This window comes from Sceloporus occidentalis, unplaced genomic scaffold, assembly GCF_023333645.1.
Source record: "Sceloporus occidentalis isolate IW3139 unplaced genomic scaffold, rSceOcc1.0.p SCAF_6, whole genome shotgun sequence".
Taxonomy (NCBI): domain Eukaryota; kingdom Metazoa; phylum Chordata; class Lepidosauria; order Squamata; family Phrynosomatidae; genus Sceloporus; species Sceloporus occidentalis.
Genome location: NW_028316986.1, coordinates 120,518,089 through 120,528,196, shown reverse-complemented (window position 1 = coordinate 120,528,196; position 10,108 = coordinate 120,518,089). Strand labels below are relative to the sequence as shown.

At 40.2% G+C, this 10,108-nt stretch overlaps 1 protein-coding gene across 1 annotated transcript in view; it reads right to left on the bottom strand.

Annotated features, from left to right (window-relative positions):
• Nucleotides 1-2,716: 2,716 nt before the first annotated feature.
• TBX18 (T-box transcription factor 18) overlaps nt 2,717-10,108 on the bottom strand; it is a 43,049-nt gene continuing 35,657 nt past the window's right edge. Inside the window, exon 8 of the mRNA XM_089528548.1 lies at nt 2,717-4,261. Coding sequence (XP_089384674.1) covers nt 3,537-4,261 — 725 coding nt within the window. The 3' untranslated portion in view covers nt 2,717-3,536. The remainder of the gene's footprint in view (nt 4,262-10,108) is intronic.

Sequence of the window (10,108 nt, the reverse complement as noted above, 5' to 3'; positions counted from 1 at the left end):
GCAAAAAGACAGGATGGTGGAAATCCAGTAGAAGCTGCAGTGCAGATGGCCTTACAGCCTGTGCACACACATCCATCAGGTTCTGTCGGGATGAAGTTTGTACTATAAGGCACTAAGATCTTTTCCTAATCAGTGGCTCATTTTTAACAAATGCCTCTTTAGGTGGCAACATACAATTCAAAACATACTTAGTTACACACTTTGAATTAACTGTTGTATTATAAATAACTGAATCAAATTTCATAACAGCAATATCCTATATTCTCTTAATTTTGTGCAAATTTTATCTAACACCTTTTGATATATTTGACCATTTGGCTACTTTTTGTACTGACATAGCGAATCAAATACTGCCTTGCTGGGAATAACTACCAAACACTTTACTATAGAAATAATGAAATAAAGCACCAAAAACCTCATGAGGTCTCCCAAGAGGTCCCATATCTTAATTTTGCAATTCAGAGAAATCCTTAATACAAGGGGGGACGGGGGGAGAATAACTTGACAATATTGGGGCTGACATGTTTGCTTTTAGTCATTGGCATAAACATTTCTGTCACGTTAAACTTTTTATAAGATCAATTCTGCTTCTTTTAGATAAATCACACTGGAATAATGTGGCTACAGTAAGAAGATTCAAAACTCCAAATCAAATGTTGTTTTGTGACAGTAGTGTAACTCAGATGCTACCGGACAAGCCTTTATCTTGCAGTTGCCCTACTTCACAAATGGAATTTTTGGACATAGCAGGTTGGCCCACATATCTACTATTTTGAACCCTTCTGTTTTCTTACTGCTGCTTCTTTCTTACTACACAATATCCATTAAAGGAAGAAAGGGTGGAGTAGAAGCACCTGGCCTTTTGACTTGTAATTCTAGAAGTCCTCTGAGTAGACATAACTCAGTCTTTCCTCAAGGCATCAGGAATTATAGCCACATAGTTAGCAGAATAAATAGATTCACAAATGAGTAGTATACAACGGTGCTTAAGCCTACTTATTTAAATGGTTCAAGAGGACATCTAATATTGACAGAGAACCAGAGGACCATGGAGATTATCAGATGGGGTGAAAAGGCTGGGAGTAAAAGGCATACTCCTGGCAAAGTTGCATAATCGTGCTCAAGATTTTTAAATACATTGTGCTAACTCAGGACTTAACCCATGGAAATCCAGAAATGCTCCAGCAACAAACCATTCATGGGGAAGTCCTGGGAATGGTTTGTTGTTGGAGCATTCCTGGATCCTCATGGGCTAAGTCCTGGATAAGCGCAATGTCATCTGAAAATCTTGTGCAACTTTGCCAGGAGTATGCCTTTTTCTTCCCTGATTATCAGACAGGGGAAAATCTCCTATGTGTGCGTTGCTGCACATTTCCTCTCCACTCCTTTTCTAGCTCTGCCTTTATAGCCACACACAGAAGAATGTCTATGAGCTTTCCAGGGCAGAAATCAAAGTGATGACAGAGAATGCTGCTGAAAGGGAAAATTGGAGACAATCCTGCACACGTGCACAAATACTGCTTGCTTACGCACAAGGCTTTTTAGATCCCAATTTTTAAACTGGAGTGTAGCCAGACAGTTTAAATTTGGCATCTAAAACATCTCAAAATTAGCCTGAAGCAATTAAGTCCAAATTCTGACAACTTAGAAATACAAGAATATAAGAAGTATTTGTCAGAACCTATTAGATCTGACAGCAATCTGAAATTTTGAAGTGTCTATAGGAATAGCCAAACAGTACATTTGTGAGCTTAAAGTTATAAAGGATGCTTCTGATCTCACCATTCCATTTATGCAACAAACTGTTAATCTGAAAAGTTGAGTATTTGTATGTGCCTTTTTCCTCCTATGAATTTTTAAAAAGCTACTATTTTGTGTAGCAGGTCTGTGATTGTGGTGCTTTCTTTCTCTTAAGGCCTACTGTCAAGACATCAAATATTTGAAAGAAAAAACAGGCATAAAATCAAGTGGAATTGCTAACATAGTTTATCTTATTCCAATGAAGAGTTTTGTTTACAATCTCCTCCAGCCTGCTAAACCATCTAAGGGATTTTCATATTGAGGCAGAATAGATTAAGAATAGAATAGATTAAGGAAGGGGGAGAATCTAAAACTATGGGAATACATCAGAAAGTGTATACCCTGTATTTTTGTTCCAATCATATTTTAAAATTGTATATTGGAGGGCAAAGGTAGTGACTGTGTGCCTCCTCTGAGATGTTATTGGACTCCAACTCCCAACATCCCCAGCCAGAATACTCAATAGTCTGTGGAAGATGATGAGATTGCAGCCCAGAGAGCCATACTGTCTCCATCCCTGGTGCTGGATTTTAAAGAGACTGGAAGAAATGCATACTCTTATTTCTGCAAGTCTACTGAGGCACACCTGGATTGTTGATTTTTTTTCACTTTGTCACTCCTTGTATTATGTCAGATGCCAAGTTCCCCCTAAATTTGGAAGCAGCTTTCAAGACACTGTAGATGCTGATTTTGGAAAAACAGTTCAGATGATACAAAATTTATCGTCAGTTTATGGTCAAAACAAGCTGGCAATAAGATCTATACAGCAACAAAGGTATATATGGGCAAAATCTTGTAGTGTTAGGGAATACTCACCTTCTAGAAATATTATTCTAACATCATTCTTTAAAAGTAAGTTTATGGAAAATTTTAAAAGTCCTGTCTTAATATTTTTGAAAACATATATATTTAATATTTTAAAATATAAAATCTCTTTAGAAAATCTTTCATACTCTCTTAAAATGGAGCAAACCCACTTTAAATTCCATCTGTACAAACATTGCCCTTTCCACTGATTAATTTAGATCTTTACCATTGCATCTGTATTTTGCCAGTAGGTATTCGTATGCTAACAATACATCATAATAACAAGGGCATGGCTTTGAAAAGCCAGAAACCCCATAAAAGCTTGAGAAGTAAAATCACAACTACGTGTCTGGACTAAGCCTAATGAAAGCACAAGTGTTTATTATCTCTCTTACAACAGAGAAGAAATGCATGCATGATGGCATCAGCTCATTGTAGTAAGAATACGTTAGGGAGAGTTGTTATAAATTGGTGTGTGTATGTGCATGTACACACACAGATGCACATATTCCTAATTTTTTTAAGTGTTTTCTTTTTGTTTCTTCTAAATCAGACCTGAGTGTTGTTTTTCTCTCTAAAGAGGGAAAGATGTGGGGGAAAGAATGCTGGAGGAAGTCCTGCTTAATTTGTTGCATATGGCCCAATGTGTTATAAAATGAATTGTACACTACCAGGAGACTAAATGGGCAGCTCTGCAAACAAACGAGGCTTAACTCAGAAGATGAGAGCATATTCAAATGTCTGCCCACAGGCAAGTCAAAATTTCAGTCCAACTTCCTCTGGTGATTTAATTAAAATAATAATAATAATGATAACAACAACCATAAACACCTTATAAGGTACATAAATCTCCTTTAGCATTATCCCCCACAGGAATACATTGTAAGAACTCACATTCTCTCTACTTTTTTTATTTTACAAAGGCTTTATCAAACCATATGTGCAGATACTTGAGATGATGACAGCGTTAAGCTTCCTAGGGTCCTAGAGTCAAAGAAATTCTGCTGCCCCCCGCTGCTAAGTAAGTGCACTCCTTCTACAGGGGGCAACATCTGCCGATCGGTCATGGTTCCACTTGGCGAAGACCCCAAGAAACTTCCTTGGGAAGAAACAATTTTCTCAGGACTGGCAGCCAGTTTGGGGGATGTGGAGAAGTTGTATCCATAGAGAGCACAAGGGCTGTGCAGCCTAAAAGTGTTGTAGGAGCTCTGGTGGGTTTGATTTGTAGCAAAAGCATTGTTGGATGGGGAAGGCATAATATACTGGAGCTGTGGAGACATCCCCGAAATCTGCATTGATAAGCCTGCCTGGGAACAGCTGAATCCATCACCATCACTGCCTGTCACAGGCATGTTCACAGATGAACCACTTGACACACCAACATATGAGGGAGTCCTTGGAGTTGCAAAGGTCTCAGTGGTTTGGTTTGTAAGCCTGTTGTATGTTTCAGCCAAGGAAGTGCTGTATCTGTTAAGGGCTAGACCTGAGCGGGCACAAGCTGTGTAATCAGCTGGAGCGAGGCTACAGAGCTGGCTGGTGTTGGGAGCAAGGTGAAAGGCTGGAGAAGAACAAGGAGATCCAGGAAGAAGGTGGGAATGAGTGGTTGGTACTCCATTTCCAGAACCCTGGAGCAAAGTGGGGGATCCAGCATTTCCTGGAAGAGAACATTAAAATATAAAACTCAGTTAAAATAGGCCTATCTCCCTTGTCTTATGTAACTATCCTTTAGTTATCTAACTTTAGGATGGCTTAAATAAGGTTAGACAAGGCGGAAAACTTTTTGCTTGTTGAGGCAAAGGAAAGAAGGTATTTATCCCTTCTGCCCACAGAAGCTGTAATCAAATCCTACGTCAACATTATCAATAGGACTCAGCAGCGGGATAGCTTAAGGGATGCAAGTCAGAAAAAGGGCACATTGAGCACATAGAAATGTTTCCTAGAACAGTAAAGGGGTGCAGGTGGAACTGCCAAGAGCTCATCAACACCAACACACGTCATTCCCCAGCACCCACCACTTGCATCCACTATCATTCTGCCTACTGGTTGAACCAAACCTCCACCATTTTACCTTGACAACACTGCTGTGAGACTAGGATAAAGGCAAACAAGTGAACTTCCTAGATTACGATGGATTTGAACTCAGCATCTTACCTCCCTGCATTCTAAATACACTATACACTAAAACTCATAGGTTATAATATCCAAGGTTATCTGTGTAAGTTAGTTTGGCTGAAGGTAACTTTCTTTCGCCTGAAGACTCATAAATGCTCAGCAGATAATCCTCAAAGAGTAATATCAATGCAATTTCTGTAATTTATGCTCTCCTCATTATACTAGAGATATTAAAAATGTGCACAAATCTATGGAGGGTTATAGATCGCCGCTTTGAGGCAGTCTGCCGCTGCCGCCGTTTGCTCCGTAAGGGAGCCGCCGCACCCACACCGCGCGGCTCCCTTGCGGAGCAAAAAAGAAGCTCCAAAATGGAGCTTCTTTAAGTGGCGCCTCTATGACGTCGCGAGGCGCCAGGGGTGGACTCGCGACGTCATAGACACTGCGACACGTGTGGACACACAGCGTCCGATACGTAAACATGGCGGCCTCCATGTGGAAGGGGCGCCGCCATGTTGTACGTATGGAATACGTACTAGGGTTAGGGGTGTGTGGAAGCACCGCCCCTTCCTAACCCTAGTACGTATTCATTACGCACTAAATGGCGGTCTGTAACCCGCCTATGAAAACCATGTAGTGAATTTAATCAGCTGCCTCCAGAGATTGGTCTTTATAACAGAAAGTGTGGTGTTTGTGCTTGTCCAAGCCACTGCAAATTGTGTCACTGTTCCTTAGCAGATCAAATTAATAGCTCTTGCCACCCAAGAAACACATATGGCAATGAAAAGCCATACATACTATGAATTTTATAACAGGCAAACATGCAGGTTGCTCATAAATTTTGATGTGTTCATAAATCCACATGTGTTGTTGGTTGTAGTACAGTGCAGGGACTGTGGCCCTTGTTACCAACAGAATGTGTCACATGTATCTCCTCTGGGCACATAATGTTACGGCACAGTTAGAAACAGTAATAAAGGATTGATTCTTATACTCAGAATAGAGACTGTTGGAATAAGGGCACACTGAGCTGTTTACTCAGAATGGCATTCCTCTAAATAAGAAGACCTGAGATCATGGTGTTCCTGTCAAGAACTCAAAGGTCTTGCATGGCAATCTTTCAGTCTAACTATGAAAGGGAGTAGGGGAAGAATTCTCCCATAGCTGCTCAGCTTTTCTATATTTGGAACTTCTAGAATGGACAGGGGGAGAACTAGGAATCATGGAAACACAGAGCTGGGAGAGAACACAAGGGCCATCCAGTCCAACTCCCTGTCATGCACTCCTGACAGATGGCCATCCAGACTCCATTTAAAAACCTCTGGAGACTCCACTATACTTCAAGGCAGTGTATTCCACTCTTGAATAGCTCTTACCATCAGGAAGTTCTTCCTAAAGTTTAAGCGGAATCTTCCCCCCCCCCCCCCACTTACTTCTGTGCAGTAGAGATTCTTTGTTCAGTTTTCTGTGCACTTTACATAAGCCTTTGTCTGACTGCATCATTGGCCTTGTCAGAGTGAGGAGTATGATTCTCACCAAGAAACAGCACTTCCAATGCCATCCTTTTCATGGTTGGGGGGACCACCACAGCAAAATGTAATATGGGCTTTCTTTGTGGTAAAATGCCTGCTATATCTTTTGTACCAGTAATTTTGTCTCAACCTGACCATCCCTGAATTGGCTTTGGGTGTGATGGCCATGATATTAAGCCTGGATTAAATGTACAACTGTAAAGGCTTCTGATTCCCAGTAGCTTATTTATTTAAAATTTTTATATTGCTGCTTCAAAAGGGAATTTCTAGTTTCATTTTCAGGCATTTCATAAATACAGCTCTAGCAAGCAAAACTGCAGATTAAAAATATTCTCTGCCTTTGTGCTATTTCTGTCTCTCTCAACCTCAGTGTCCTCACCTGAAAAACAGGAATATTCATTCATTTCCTATGCATAGTCCTCCTGGCTAGTTTTTGAGCTGTGTAAAACTACAAATTATGTTAGACGTATAGCATAGACCTCCAAATATATTCCCTTTTTTACTTGGAAGTAAGTGCATATCTCCTAAGTGTGGGTTGTACCTATAAAATGGGTGCAGCCATTCTTTTTTTCTGTTTCTTTTTGTCCACTCTTAAACTTCTTTTACATTCCACTGAAGTGTACCTTCCTCTGTCTTAGCCTACATTTTGTATCAGACATCAAAAATGATATAAAACATTTCAAGGCAATTACATAAAAATGTTTTAGACATTAAATATGGGGAGTCAGTTCCTCTCATAATCAGAAGTCTGTGGCTGCATCTGCACTGCAGATATAACACAGTTTGACACACTTTAAGTATGGAATCCTGCGATTTGTAGTTTTACAAGGTCTTTAGCCTTCTCTACCAATGAATGAAGGTGCCTCACAAACTACAAATCCTAGAATTGCATAGGATGGCACTATGGCAGTTAAAGCAGTGTCAAACTGCATTATTTCTGCAGTGCAGATGCAGCCTAAGATCCTTCCCCAGCTCTAAAATCCCTGGGTAAGTTGGAAGAAAGTTTGAAAGACCACAGGGCACCAGTATGCTCTCTAAATGTCATCCCAAGCCAAAGATATAGCAAAGGATATCATATGGAAGAGTTTGCTTGCTCTCTCTCACACTAAACACCTGCTAACACCAGCAATAACTTCCACAGCTTGTGTGGCCCCAAAGCAGCGAGGGGAGGGAAGAACATTCTTTTTAAAGAAGGCATACATAGAAGAAAACTCATTAACATGACCTCTCTTTTCTAAATCAATGCTGCTCCTTAGGCACATTCAGGAGGGATATTTTACATCCCCGTAATCCTCGGCAATTAATATTGAACAGTCCTAAGGGACCTATACGCTCTTTAGCATCTCTGTAATGCAAAGTTCAGATCCAAAGCTAACTTTCCATCAAAGATATTTGCGACACGCACATTTTTCCTCTTACTTTGCCAAAACTGAACCAATCTGGATTTTTGTTGCCTGTATTCATATCCCAGGGAAGATTTCCTCCTCCCCACCCCCATGCCTTGACATTCTGAAGCAACAGAAATGGATCTTGATTTCAGAATAAGTTTATGTATCTTTTTGCATAAGTTTCTAACCCTTTTCAGTGTTTCATGCATCTTTTTTGAAACAGCTTGGAGGGGAAGAAAACTGGGATTCCTGTTATGTTAAGTAAACAGTTTCTAAAAAGAAATTTATCTAACAGGCACAGCGGGTGTTTATTACACTGCAAATTACTTTGTTTGGCAAGATCTTATAATGACAGCTACTGACAAAAATGCCTCATCTGTGTTACACCCAAAATTAATTGTTTAAGTCACATTAATTGCAGATGAGAGAGAATTAGAGTGTAAATCTACACACAACTACTTGGAAAGAAGTTGCAATGAACACACTGGAATTACTTCTGAGTAGACATATACAGGCCAGCACTGTTAAATGTGAACTTAACACAGGAATAACCAATTGCCATTAACTGGGGCTATGGGATCCTAGTGCCCTCATCCATATTTTACTCTTATACCATCCCATCTCCCCTTGAATTTTTGGAATACACCTGGAAAAATGCCCCCAAATGTCAAGCAGCACCTCCAAAGCCTCCAAGTTCATTTTGCTGAACTTGGGGGAAATTTTCCCTTCACCTTTTTAGGCCAATATAGGTATTTTTTTTTCCAATACAGTAAGTGGACATCCAGTTACATCCTCTTTTGAATCAGATGTTCTCAATTGCAGCAAAATGGCCAATACCACCTCCACTTGGAGGGCAGTAGAGGGCATTCTGGGATAAAAATGGCTCCCTAAATTGGGTGATATGTGCAAAAAGTAACTGAGAGCTGTATATGGTATGCTGACTGCACTTTACCCACACCTAGCTTAATATCTCTATTGAAGTCACTGAGATATAATCTGCACTGCAGAAATAATACAGTTTGTGTTTTAACTGCCATGACTCAATGCTATGGGATCCTGGGGTTTGTACTTTTGTGAGGTACCAGCAGTTTTTGGCACAGAAGGCTAAAGACCTTGTAAAACTACACATCCCAGAATCCCATAGCATGGAGCTACTGCACTTGTGGTATCAGACTGCATTATTTCTATAGTATAGATGCACCCTGAGATTCAAAAGTGCTTCTCTTTGGCAGCACCATACTCCTGAAATAATGCATGGGTGCATTGAAGCACACCAGAAAGCTCTCTCTTTTGGTGGTAAATACCTGACTTCAAATCTGAATCACCCCTTGATTTGTTTTAGTTATATTCATTAAAGTTTTCTAAATAGTGTCTTTGGAACTAAGGTAGCTTTCCAAGAGTCAAGTTTGCTAGGTCGAAGCGATGAAGCTAAGCAAGGACATAGAATCTTCAGAGTGAAATAATATGGAGGTTTTTTGTTTGTTTGAAGTATGGCAAGATGAATAATTTTTTGTCCATGAAATAAAGATATTAGTTATCCCCATTAAACTCAAATATCTATACCAGGATAACTTTATGTTCATTTTTAATCTCCCCTTTCATCATCAGAAAAATATTGATGCCTGTAAAAAAATGAGTTTGCAGATCAGCAGAGAATTCAACCCAGGTAGCCTAAGTCCAAGTCCAACAACATGTCAGCCATTAGACCATGCTAGTTCTCAGAACGACTATGATCCAAAACACACTGCAGAAATAATCACGTTTGAGACCCTTAGGGGGTTGCTGTTATTGTTATGTGCCTTCCTTCCACTTATGGCAACCCTGGGTCTTTCTTGGTAAGATTGCTTCAGAGGAGTTTTGCCATTGCCTTCCTCTAAGTCTGAGAGAGTGTGAGTTGCCCAAAGTGACCCAGTGGCTTCCAAGGCTGAGCAGAGATTCAAAACCTGGCCTCCCAAAGTCCTAGTCCAACACTCAAACCACTACACCATACTGGCTGTTCCCTTTAGGGGTACTTCTGACCAAACTACAATGTGTAATTATTTTCCTTCACAATTGATTTTGTGTGTGAAATGATGATGATAGAAGAATGGGAAAACACTGGTTGGGGGTACAGGGGCAATGGAACTGTCTGCCAGATTATTTCTGGCCTGAATGCAGTGTGGGAGAAAAGGCAGGAATAAAAATGATTAATAAATAAATATCTGATTTGACACTGGGTGGTTTCAGTAGCCATTACAGTGGCAAGCTGAAGCAGCAGAAGCAACAGCAGCTCCCAAGAGTTCCAGGCATTGCCATGTATGGGAGTCATCCCAATGTGAACTGTGCAATTTTTTGTTATTTAAATAACAAAATAACAATGGAAGGCTAAGCAGTCTCCGGATCATTCTTACTCTCTTTCATGATGTGAACAAAAGGAAGACCCCCATACAGACAGGCCAAAATAAAGCTGCTTCGGGTCTCTTTGGAGGTATG